The sequence below is a fragment of the Jaculus jaculus genome, chromosome 6 (genome assembly GCF_020740685.1).
Source record: "Jaculus jaculus isolate mJacJac1 chromosome 6, mJacJac1.mat.Y.cur, whole genome shotgun sequence".
Classification (NCBI taxonomy): domain Eukaryota; kingdom Metazoa; phylum Chordata; class Mammalia; order Rodentia; family Dipodidae; genus Jaculus; species Jaculus jaculus.
Genome location: NC_059107.1, coordinates 9,053,661 through 9,066,420, shown reverse-complemented (window position 1 = coordinate 9,066,420; position 12,760 = coordinate 9,053,661). Strand labels below are relative to the sequence as shown.

Here is a 12,760-nt window from a genome sequence, read left to right as displayed (position 1 = left end):
GCTACACCCCCCCCCCCCCGCCTTTCTTCTCCCGCCATTGGCTCCAGAGAGAGGCCGACTGCAAAGTCGCAACCTTATAAAAGCTAGATCCTGAAGGGGAGTCCGCAGAAGGGTTAAGCGGGTCTTTTGGAATCTCCTCCCTTGCAGGGGACAGAAACTCTCCGGAAGGCGTCGGGACGCGCGTGCCTTCTTCAGCCTTGAATAGAGTTCCCCTGTAGCCGACGCCCAGCCGTGCTCGGCCCGGGAGCCCTCCGGTGGCCCCGGTGTGTGGGGCGCATGGGGCGGCGCTAATCGGGCCGGTGGCGCAGGCCGGGAGCCTCTCCAATATGAACCTCGTGGGCAGCTACGCACACCATCACCACCACCACCACCACCACCACCACCCACACCCCGCGCACCCCATGCTGCACGAGCCCTTCCTCTTTGGCTCGGCCTCGCGCTGTCACCAGGAGAGGCCCTACTTCCAGAGCTGGCTGCTGAGCCCGGCGGACGCAGCCCCGGATTTCCCGGCCGGCGGGCCACCACCCACAGCCGCGGTGGCCACCACCGCCTACGGTCCCGAGGCGAGGCCAGGCCAGAGCCCGGGGCGGCTGGAGGCTCTCGGCGGCCGCCTGCCCCGGCGGAAAGGATCGGGTCCCAAGAAGGAGCGGAGGCGTACCGAAAGCATCAACAGCGCGTTCGCCGAGCTACGCGAGTGCATCCCCAACGTCCCCGCCGACACCAAACTCTCCAAGATCAAGACGCTGCGCCTGGCCACTAGCTACATCGCCTACTTGATGGACGTGCTGGCCAAAGACGCGCAAGCCGGCGACCCAGAGGCCTTCAAGGCTGAACTCAAGAAAGCGGATGGCAGCCGGGAGAACAAGAGGAGAAGGGAGCTGGTGAGTCCCCCGGGGCTGGTCCGCGCCAGCCACGGCTGCGGGGAGGCTTAGCGCGGTCCGGTCAGGCCCGGTGTTGTCCGCGAGGACTTTGAGAGGCGGTGGAGAAGTTCTGAGACTGTCATAGAGTGCTATTGTGTACACTGGGGGGCGGGGGGGGGCAGACTACATTAGATCGGTTAGATTCCATAGTAATTGAGTGGACAATGCATGCATCAGAAGTGCCTTTGAAGGAATCATAGAGCCCTTTTAAAAGGACGGGTTAAAAGTAAAACTTAAATGAAAGAAGAATGGGTTATTTAAAGCCTTGGATCCCCAAGAAAGTGCCCACCTAACGTGTATATTTTGTTTTCAAATTTCAATCTCTCTCTCTCTCCCGGCTCTCTCAGGAGCCGGGTTCAGGATTCAGGTAGGGGTTTCCTACTTTACAAGCAAGTGCCTTTAGCAGCTGAGCCTTTTCTCCAGCGCTGATTTTTACTTGAATTTGCTTTGCTTGTGAATGTCCCAGTGCGGACTCAGCGGCAGTTCCCCAGGGAATTGCTGGACAGTCGTATTGACTTTGTACTTTTTTGATCATTGTACCCATACGAAGGCGAGACAAAAGGACCCACCGTGGGAGAGGGAGAAGTGGGGCATGGGCAGCTGGGGTGCTTAAGGGGGTGGCTCTGCTACCCAGGCTGGCTGCAGGCTTTTGTGAAACCCAGATGGTTTTGACTGTGCACAGGCACTGCTGCTTCCGTTAGCGTAATCTTTTTTTCTGGGTGGGGGGGCTCTTGTTTTCGGTGCTTAGGCTTGTGGGACCACTGAACCTGGGGATCCCAAGGCTGGCCAACAGTTCCTCTAGGTTGGTGGGACTCCTGCTCACCGTGGTGGAACGGCGCACCTCACTGGCTTTTTATCTGATCCTGGGAGGTGGGGGTGGACGGCTGTGGCAAACTTGGGAATGCTTACCTGGGAGTGAGGGAAAGGCCAGGTTCTCGTCCGCAGCTGATGCTTTGGGCTGTGGATCTGGGCTGGAAGGGCGCCTTCCAGGAAGTAGTTTGTAGGTGAGCTTCCTGCCAACGGCTCCACTAGGGTTTAGCTGGGGAGCTCTCCTTGTCTCTTCGCCCCTCGCCCGGTGTGCCTAGGGATAGATGCCCTCAACCTAGTGTCCAAAGTGTCCAAGCCAGATGTTAAACCTAGTTGAAAGCCGGCAGGACCAATAGGTGAGGGCTAACACGTTCTGGAGCAAATGGATTTCCATACCGCCCACTCCAACCCCCCTGGCACTCTCTGGGTTCAGTGAATCAGTTTCAAAAAATAAGGCAGAGAATTCTCGTTGCAAGCCTTTCAAAACTGCCCTGACCGTCCCGGATCCCAGGAACTTGGTGCATGCATAAAGGCAAATTTATGATCCTGTTTGTCTGTTTCACAAACAGAAATCCGTCACTAACTTAAAGAGTCTCCGTTACTGCTCCCAACACCCCCCCCCCCCACACACACCCCCGTCCGGGCTCCCAGACCCAGGCCGAGCTACTTAAAACCTATCTTTCTCGCCTCTTTTCTTCTGTGTCTGTTGGCAGCCGCAGCACGAAGGCTTTCCTCCTGCCCTGGGTCCAGGAGAGAAGAGGATTAAAGGGCGCACTGGCTGGCCGCAGCAAGTGTGGGCCCTGGAGTTAAATCAGTGAGGCCGGCGCCGAGGACCTGGCCCCCGGCTGGCCGAGTCTTGCATCCCCGGGAGGAGAGGAGCGCCGCGGCCCGCGCCAGGCTCGGGTCCCGGCTGGCGCGCACCGCACCTCCAAGCCTCTGCCGAGCGCCGGCGGGTCGCTAGCTGCAACTACACACTTGGAATCGCACGTGCAATGTCATTTGAAATTGTTTTTAATGCAGTATGAGAAAGAGATTTATATATATATTATATTCACCTCCTCTCACCGAGGGCGGCTCTCGGAGGATCGTCGCTGGAAGAAGGGACGCGGGAACCCAGGCACCCGGAGACACGCCCTTTCAACCCGCCTGAGCGCCCGCGCAGAGCTCCCAAGGCCGCGCTCGCTCTGCAACGTGGCTTTGTCTCGGGGTCCCCCGTCTCTGCGTCTCTGCGGCGTCAGAATCCCTGGGCGCCTCCTTCTCCAGTCGAAATGCAATAAGAGGAACCAGGAACTTCCTGCCACGAAGAGGGAGGCGTCTTTTTGTCGTTCTTTGAATCAGCAGTGTTTTATTTTTCCCTCCTCTGTGGCTGCACGTCCTACCTAAAGGGAAGGCACCCTTCAAACGGATTTCCAAGGGGTATCTCCCCATTTTCTTTCCTCGTCTCCTCCCCTTTCTTTTCTCTCCTTCTACTTCACCTCTCTTTGTGAAGGAAAGCTTTCCGCTACGTTACAAAGATTTTAATGTATTTAAACTACCTACCAAACCTGTCTCTCTCAGGTGTTCATCTCCCCAACCCAGCCCCTTTCTACCTCGGATCCCTTGACCACTCACTGCCCTTCCTATTGCCAAAGCGGTCTCTGTGCTCTTGACTAATAATAAAACGTTTTCTGAACCCCGCGGAGGCCTGTGAAGTGTCTGGGGCACTACTCCTCGCTGGGTCTTGCTTCTCCTTTGATGAAGACCAAACCAAATTTCAAATCAAGTCAAGGGAAGGAGCTGGTTTAAAAAAATGTATAGATGTGTGTATATATATGGATATATATATATGGGCAGGAAGAGCGGCATTCGTAGATGACAGCAGGAAGTAATGGGACCCTGGAGGAAGCCAGACTGGGAAGGGATTAGCGCAGGAGACTTACCCGAGCGGGTACTGGCTGGTGCGCGTGGGGCGGTGGCTGGCGAGGGTCACGGGGAGGGAGGCGGCGGTCGCACACGGAGCCGGGTTCCCGGGCAGAGAAGGGCGGGAAAGCCGGGTGAGCTGCGGATGCTTGGGTGCGGTGACTCCTGGAGGCCAGGTCTCACCCCAGGTTGCGTGGCCCAGCCGGAAGCACAACGGGCAGTGTGGGCTCACCTAGGAAAACAACGATCATTAATTTAGTCCTGAGTAAAGCAATCTCGGGTTCATGGTTAAACTGCAAATGTGGGAAAGCAGATGGATGTATGCAAAGGGCCGCGCGCGCGCGCGCGCGTGTGTGTGTGTGTGTGAGAGAGAGAGAGAGACAGAGAGAGAGAGAGAGAGAGAGAGAGAGAGAGAGAGAGAGAGAGAGAGAGAGAGGAGAGAAATGCCTGTGCTTGTGACCACAGCGGTCCCCATTCGCGCTTCGTGGCTCGGTTTTGGCTGAATAACGGGTGCATTTGCGCTTGGGGCTCACCCTGGGTGGGCAAAGGCAGAAGACAGTTAGTTCCCTGTTCGTGAATAATAATGATGATGATGTTCCAGCCGTGCGTTTTCTCCGTGGGCACCGTGCGGAGCGCCTGCAAGTGCGCCCAACTCCAGGCCTGGCGCGCCCGCTCGGACCAGGCGGGAACCGGGGCGCCTTCTGGAATTGGGGCGGAGGATGGAGACTTGGGGCGGCTCCGGGTCAGGATGTCACGCGGCCCGAGGCGTGTCCCGGCATCGGGGCGGGGGGGGGGTTGGTGAATATGGGGCTCCATTAGTCTGGGTTGTAAACACCGTGGGCAGGGGCTGAGAGGCCACGCGGGCCTTTCCGGACGCGAAGGAGTTAATAAAAGGTGTTTTATGGGCGCGAGGAAACGGTGGGGGAGGTGTGAGCTTCTCCCGCCTTGCGCCCCCATCCTTTTTTTTTTTTTTTTTTTTTTTTTTCTTTCTTTCTTCCCTCTGCCACCCGCCGCCAGATCAAACAGGCCCGCGGTTTAACTAGGGCAACACCTCGCGGTAATGAGCCGGCCCGGCGCGCCCCTCTCCCGGCCCCCAGGACCCTGGGGAGGAGCCCAGAGAAAAACCCCAGGGTTCTTGATGTTTTTCTTTCCAAAAGCTGGGGATCCTTCCTAGAAAGTTTGTTGTGCGTGGGGCAGTGGGGCTCCGTGGAGCAAATCCGATGGGGGGGGGGGCGTCTGAACCCAGGGACCCCAGTTTAGAGCCCGATCCACAAGCCTCACCCCGGGGCTATACTTAGGCCCCGGATCCGGCACTATTTTTAGCCCAGGGAAGCGTCCTGGGCGCTGGAAGAATGCGCGTGCTCCCGCACCCTGCTTCCCTACAGCCCCAAGGAGAGTAGAAGAGAGGAGAGGAGAGGAGAGGAAAGGGTGCCTACCCCCGGGGTACCCGCTTCAGCCAAGCCTGGCGCAACCTGGTGGGGACACCCCACACCATGGGCCCCAAGTCTTTTTGGGAAGCGAGGGGATGGCCCCTGAATGCAGTTACGTCTGGTCCACTCTCAGATTGCCTGTGGGAGCCAGTGTCCACGGAGGGACTGGGGGACCTTGTCCTACGGGTGTCTCAAGCTTCTCACGCCTGAGCGGCGTTCTGCCCGCCCTGGGAACGGCAGCCCCGGGAGAGCGAGGATCTGCAGGCTTTGCCGCCAAAGGCTTTGAGCAGAAGTCCCACGTCCAGCTCTGCTCTCCGGATCTCTCTGCTCCCTGGCTCTCTCTCTGTTTCTGTTTCTCTGTCTGTCTGTCTGTCTGTCTTTCTCTCTCTCTCTCTCTCCTGTTGGCAGTTTTCAGTCTCTCCTTTGCGAATATTTTCAGAACTTTACCTTCCACCCGGGTGTTACACATCCAAACGGTGGTGGCAGGAACGAATGTCATAATTATGAATTCAACTAAATAGATTATCTTTCTAAACATGTCTTAAATGGAATGTTCATAAACTTTAAAATGAGGGCGAAGAATATGTTGAGAAAATGTGAGTAACGGCACAAAACTTTAGCTACAGGACCGTTGGACTAACGAGCGAAAAAACGGTGAAGGACCAGGTGGAGGAATTACAGATCTGCTAAGAAAACCCGAGAGCACGGTGAGAGCTACACTCAGCCTTAGAAAACTGTGCGTGGTATATTAAGTAGAAAATGCTTCCTATATAGCTAGACATGGTATGTTGCCACCACTTCATGAACGATAACAACAACAACAACAAAAAATCATAGAAAAAGTAGGCTGGGGAGAGAGCTCCGTGGCTAAAGGCACTTGCTTGCAAAGCTTACCTGCCTGGGGTGGCTGGAATTTGATTCCCCAGTACCCACAAAAAGCCAGATACATAAGCCGGCGTGGTGGCGCACGCCTTTAATCCCAGCACTGGGGAGGCAGAGGTAGGAGGATTGTCATGAGCTCGAGGCCACCCTGAGACTCCATAGTGAATTCCAGGTCAGCCTGGGCTAGAGTGGGCCAGATACATAAAGGGGTGCACACATCTGGGATTTGTTTGTAGCAGCAAGAGGCTCTGGCACACTTATTCATTCTTTCTTCTTTCTCCTTGCCAATAAATAAAATATTCTAAAAAGAAAAAGTGAAAGAATATGAATCAAACTACATTCTGCTTTTGTGTTTTTTTGTGTGTGTTTTTAAATTATTATTATTATTTTTTTTTTTTTTTTGAAGCAGGGAACTCACTCTGTAGCTCAAATTGGCCTCAGATTCAGAAAGATCCTCCTACCTCAGCCTCCTGATTGCTGGGATTAAAGGTGTGCACTACCATGCTACACCAGCCTGATAGTTTATTTTATTTTGCTTTTTTTTTGAGGTAGGGTCTCAATCGAGCTCAGGCTGACTTGGAATTTGCTATGTAGTCTCGGGGTGGCCTCAAACCTCTGCCTCCCGAGTGCTGTGATTAAAGGCGTGTGCCACCACGCCCGGCTTTGCTATTTTACTTTTTGAGACTGGATCTCAGTCTATCGCCCAGGCTGGTCTGAAACTCAATCCTCCTGTCTCAGCTTCTGCAGTGCTGGGGGGAATTAAATGCATGCCCCACCAAGCCTGGCATAAAGGTAGTTTTGTAACTTCCTCTTGTATTAGCTGTTTTTCTGGCTTTTTTTTTTTTTCAATGACTAAATATTACCTTTTTGGTGTTTTGATTTTATGGGGTAGGATCTCACTGAAGTCCAGGTTGATGTGGAATTCACTCTGTAGCCCAGGATGGCCTCGAACTCACAGCTGTCTCCCTGCCCCAGCCTCCCAGGTACACTTGCTGTTTTTGACATGAAAACAAAGCTGCAGTTTCCTTCTACTTCCTCCTGTTGCAACATCCTTTCAACACTGTGCGGAGTTTATTCTGTATACACTCCAATAGCCTGCCATGCACTAGACACTGTGGGTATAAATATAATGAATGAGATCAGGACCAGAAATTAACATAAACCAGCAAATGTCTGTCTTGAAGAGTTGTTATTCCTTCCACAGGAGAGTCTTTTCTTATATATGAAACCTATTGGTGATTGTTGTAACAGCTAAAATTCACAAAGCACACTGTTTAAACTATTAGCATGCATTGTTTTCTAGAAGCCTGGCAAAGGCTCGGGATGATGAGTATTAAAGCAACCTGGGCTCAGAGAGGTGAAGGATTCCGTTCAAGGTCACATAGACCTTCACATAGCCTGGGATCAAAGTGCAGGGCTGGCTGCCTTCAAAGACTGGGCTTTTCCTCCCTGTGTGTGTGTGTTTACCTACACATCTAAATACTCTTCCTTCCTGATTTTGCTGCTCCCTGAACCAAGGTAGAGAAAGGAAGGAATTACGCCTGCGAAGGGGTCTTCTAGCTGCAGTCACCCCTAACAACTTTCTGTCCTCAGCACAGCAAGCATCTAGCTCCTCAAGGCTAGGAGCTTTCCTGTCTGTAACACAGATTCCAGAAACCTCCTTCCTATCACTCTTTTAAAATTTTTTTTGTTTATTTAATTTATTTATTTGAGAGTGACTGAGAGAGAAAGAGGCAGAGAGAGAATGGGGGCGCCAGGGCCCCCAGCCACTGCAAAGGAACTCCAGATGCGTGCGACCCCTTGTGCATCTGGCTAACGTGGGTCCTGGGGAATTAAGCCTTGAACCGGGGTCCTTAGGCTTCACAGGCAAGCGCTTTTTGCAGCCTGCTGGGGTCTGTTACAAGTGCATGCTCATCTTTCCTGGGCTCTTCTATTCTCTGAGCCATCTTCCACTCTGTGGTCTAGAAGGAAGCTAGTCAGGAAAGACATGCCTAGAACAGACTGGGAAGCAAGAGCCTGCCCGCCTGCGCCAGCTCCGGGAAGCGCAAGCGCCCTTGGAGGCCTGCTCTGCAGGGTTTGGGCTCAAGGCTCTAGAGAGCGCTGAAAATGCACCTTCCCTCCGCATTGCCACCGGCCTCACTAGATCCTCATAAAAGAAACGAAACTAAAAAATATCAGCCAGCCTCATTTTTAAATGAAAAGTGACTGGGAAGAAAAACTATGTGCTCTCTGAAGTGTCTGAAACGAGCCTCCTGATTTAAATCCAATTTGTTTGAAAAAAAAGAAAACATTTTTTTTTCTCAGTTGAGAGTTTTTACAGCTGAGCTCTCCCAAGCCCATAAAAAACATGGTTTATGTGGGAAGCAGGGAAAGCCTCGACTGTAATGCAGGGCATCGAATGGAAGCTGACGCAGACTCTGGAAAGCTCATGTTGGTTCTGAAAACCAACAGCAACTCACATGTATCCCCAGGGGATGGACACTGGACCTCAGGGGGGCTCAGGGGCGTTGCTCACTGGAATTCTCACAGTGGGACCTGCCCAAGCCACCTCCCCTGACACACAGCTGCCTAATTGCACAGTAGGGGAAACACACACACACACACACACACACACACACACACACACACACACACACACACACACGGTGCTGGGGCTAGAACTCAGGGCCTTACACATGTTAGGCAAGTGCTTTACCACCAGAGACCGACCCCCTCCCCGGAGGCCACTGAACATTTTTGAACCTCCATTTCCTTATCTACAAAATGAGAGATTTCATCGCTGTAATTTCCTGGGCCCTGTGAGCATGGACGGAGATAAGCCCTACGGAGCCCTGAGCTGTTGTCTGCTGGGGGCTGTTTGCATTATTTTATTTAACCTGCCAGCACTCTTGTGGGGTGGATTAGGTGGGTTCTGTTGTTTTGGTTTCTAGTAGGCACATAGTTTGTCAATTTGCCCAAGGGCACAAAGTGGGTGAGGGGATTCCAGGGTCAAAGGCCTTATATCCTACACCATCAAGGTAAACTGAGGGTCAGGCAGGCCTGCAGCAACTGAACTGCCAAAGCTGACCCAGGCAGCATGGCTCACTAGAAATATTTTGCAAGCCCTGGATATGAGTCACACATAAAATTTAAAAACTTATAGCCATATTAAAGACACAGAGAGGAGGGCTTAGCGGTTAAGGCACTTGCCTGCAAAGCCAAAGGATCCCAGTTCGATTCTCCAAGACCCATGTAAAACACATGCATCTGGAGATCCTTTGCCTTGGTTGGAGGCCCTGGTACGCCCATTCTCTCTCTCTCTCTCAAATAAATAAATTAATAATAATAATAATAAAAACAGAGGAACTGGGTTGGTGGCACACACCTTTAGTCCCAGCACTTGGGAGGCAGAGTAGGAGGATCACTGTGAGTTCAAGGCCAGCCTGGGACTACAGGGTGAGTTCCAGGTCAGCCTGGGCGAGTGAGACTCCCTACCTTGGAAAAAACAAACAAAAACAAGCAAGTTTTATTTATTTATTTGTTTGTTTTTTTAAAGACCAGATCTCCTATAGACTAGGCTGGCCTCAAATTTTGATAGGACGTCCTTGAGCCCTTGATTCTACTGCCTCCACCTCCAGAGTATACCACCACACCCAGCCTTGAACTCGTTTTTTAGTAACACATTTTGCTTAATTCAATAGAATAAAATATAATTCAATAATAAAATAAATAAATAAAATATAATTCAATAGAACAAAAAATAATTTTAACAAGAATCACAGTGCATTATTGGTGAGATGTTTTAGACTCTGGTTTTTACACTAAGTCTTCTAGGACTAGGCAGCTCAAAGGCTTGTTTAGCATGTGTGAGGCCCTGGTTTGTGCCCTAGTAGCAAACGAACAAAAATTGAAGGTTTTGTTTTATATTTGTAGCATATGTTAAGTTGGATTTCTTCCTTCCTTTCTTTCTTTCTTTCTTTCTTTCTTTCTTTCTTTCTTTCTTTCTTTCTTTCTTTCTTTCTTTCTTTCTTTCTTTGTAGCTATATAGTTTTCACTTATTTGTAAGGAGAGAGACAGAGAATGGGCACACCAGGGCTTCTTGCTGCAAATCAACTGCAAACACATGTGCCACATTGTATATCTGGCTTTATGTGTGTACTGGAGAATCAGACCAGAGGCTGTCAGGCTCTGCAAGCAATTGCCTTTAACCACTGAACTATCTTGCTAGTCCCTGAACCTTTCTTTCTTTTACTTTGCCTTTCTCTCTTTATTTTAAATATTTTATTTATTTATTTATTTATTTATTTATTTATTTATTTATGAGAGAGATTAAGAGGCAGAGATCACAGAATGGGCATCCCAGGGCCTCTAGCCACTGCAAATGAACTCCAGACGCAGGTGCCACCTTGTGCATCTGGCTTACATGGGTTCTGGAGAGTCAAACCTGGGTCCTTAGGCTTTGTAGGCAAGCGCCTTGACTGCTAGGCTATCTCTCCAGCCCATCAGTCACCTAATTCTTAAGCAGTGGAGCTGGGGTACAGATAGCCCACCTGGCTCCCCAACCTGTATATGAGCCCCTGAATTTTAGGACTCACAGAGACTTTAGAGGGGCTGGGGTAGGGTCACATGGTATGGCATGTCCTTTAAATTTCAGACACAAATCTACCGAGCCAGGTGATACCAGGCCCATGATCGCCTTTGGACCTCATTCCCTAATGACTGAGGTGGGTTGTGGACATCCTCATCCCCACAGAACTCTTGTCCGGCTGAAAATGGACAGAAGTCCTTGAAAGTGTTTTGATACAGAGGTGATCACACATGCAACCCGGCGGAGGTCAAGAGAGGAGTGGGAACCCACACTTCAACCCGGACTTTATAATCTCATTGAGCTGTGTGGTCCAAGGCAGGTTTCTTAACCTCCCTGAGCCCAGAGATCTCTTTCCAAGGGAAGGCAGGCGGGCCGACCTGGCTCCCAGAGGCGTGGTGAAGAGCGCAGCATGATAAGAGAATGGTTGGAAAGCCAAGCCTGGCCGGGAGCAGGCAGGTGGTCACCATGGGCTGCTCTGAGGTGGCTGGCATGGCAGGGAAGGCACAGGATGGCAGCACCAGGCTCTTGGCTGGGGCTCGCAGTCTGGTGGGGGGCAAGATGACTTAGGCTGGAGAGAGAGAGACGGTGGATCCTACTGTGTGACCTCGCACGCTGGTGGCCTCAGTAAGACCACAGGGCTGGGGCCCGGAGTTCTGTTTCTTCACTGACTGCGGGATTTTTGTCGCTGTAGCAGAGTATCCATGGAATTGGGCATCTCTGAGCCGGACAGGACATGCCAGAGTCTTCCCTGGTGGCCCAAGGCGGCCACCGACTGGGGGGAGGGCGCCCTCTGGCGTCCACACTGCTCCTCTGCGCCCGCCGTGCAGGGGACCCCCGGGGACTGAAGCGCGGGGCCGGGGGAGCGGAGCAGGCCAAAGATCTGGGAAGCTGTCACCCCGGGTGCAAGGTCTGTCTGGACCTCCTTGCTAAGCAAAGTCGAAAATGCACGGCGCACTGCCCAGTTCTTTGCACGGAGGCGGCAGAGCGAAGTAACTGAGCCGCCGGCCGGCAGGTTTCCCTGTGCGCCAAATACCCGGGGACTTGCCAGTGGTCGCTACACCTGTCCTGTGGTCACCTGCTGCACCGCCCAGCTTCTCCTTCTCCGTGCATGGGCTTGCATGGGGCCCGTAGGAGCCAGACTGACCGGGGGGTTCAAATCCTAGCTCACCACGAGATTCTGGGTAAATCAATAACTGCTTTGGGCCTCAGTTTCCCTGAAAAGTAGGAATGATGGTAGCTTTCCATTTGAAGTAGCGGAAGTTTCTTAGGTCTGCCACCCTGGCTGTCGTTTTCTGTCTAGGTAGTTTTGAGAATGTGCCTAGACAGAAACATGAACAGGATGCGTTTGAAAAGGATCAGCAATCAGACTGAAGGTGACCTAGCCTCCTTGGGACGGATTAGGTTGTTTCAACCAAGCTTGACTTCACTTCTTTAGATGAGCCTGGGGAGGGGGCGCAGCCACGGCCCCCCTGCCTGTCCGCACTCTCTGGGCTTCCCTGATCTTCATTAGTCACACTTTCACCTCTGTGGGTGCTCACTGATGTGACCGCGGGAAACCCTAAGCCAATGTCGCCTGGCAGTCTGGTCCGTCCTGCACCACTATCACGTGTGGGCGTGCTCGGCACAATCCTCTTGCTTTTTTGTGTGTGTCTTTGTTTCTTCTTTCCTTTCTTTCTCCCTCTTTCCCTTCCTTCCTCCCTTTCCTTCTATCTTTCTTCTTTTTGCTCTTGTTTTGCGTATTTTATTATTATTATTATTTGGTTTTTCGAGGTAGGGTCTCACTCTGTCCCAGGCTGACCTGGGATTCACTATGTAGTCTCAGGCTGGCCTTGAACTCACGGCGATCCTCCTACCTCTGTCTCCTGAGTGCTGGGATTAAAGGCGTGGGCCACCACGCCCGGCTTGTTTTATTTATTTGTTGATTTTTGCTTTTAAAAAATTATATTATTTATTTAAGAGAGAGAAAGAGGCGGGGGGGGGGGGAGAGAATGGGTGCTCCAGGGCCTCCAGCCACTGCAAACGAACTCCAGATGCATGCGCCCCCTTGTGCATCTGGCTTATGTAGGTCCTGGAGAATTGAACTGGGATCCTTTGGCTTTGCTGGCAAATGCCTTAACTGCTAGGCCATCTCTCCAGTCTGCTGCTGGCTTTTTGAAACATCATCTCATGTATGTAGCCTGGGCTGGCCTCAAGCTCACTATGTAGGCCAGGCAGGCCTAGAATTCCCTAGCCCTCCGGAGGTGGGGGTTATAGGA

General features: G+C 52.0%; 1 protein-coding gene across 1 annotated transcript; it reads left to right on the top strand.

The window, feature by feature from the left end:
* Positions 1-323: 323 nt before the first annotated feature.
* Positions 324-2,545, top strand: Hand1 (heart and neural crest derivatives expressed 1). Its single transcript, XM_004666531.1, has 2 exons — positions 324-881; positions 2,441-2,545. The coding sequence occupies exons 1-2, from the start codon at positions 327-329 to the stop codon at positions 2,543-2,545; spliced, it is 660 nt and encodes a 219-aa protein (XP_004666588.1). The 5' UTR covers positions 324-326.
* The last annotated feature ends 10,215 nt before the right edge of the window (positions 2,546-12,760 follow it).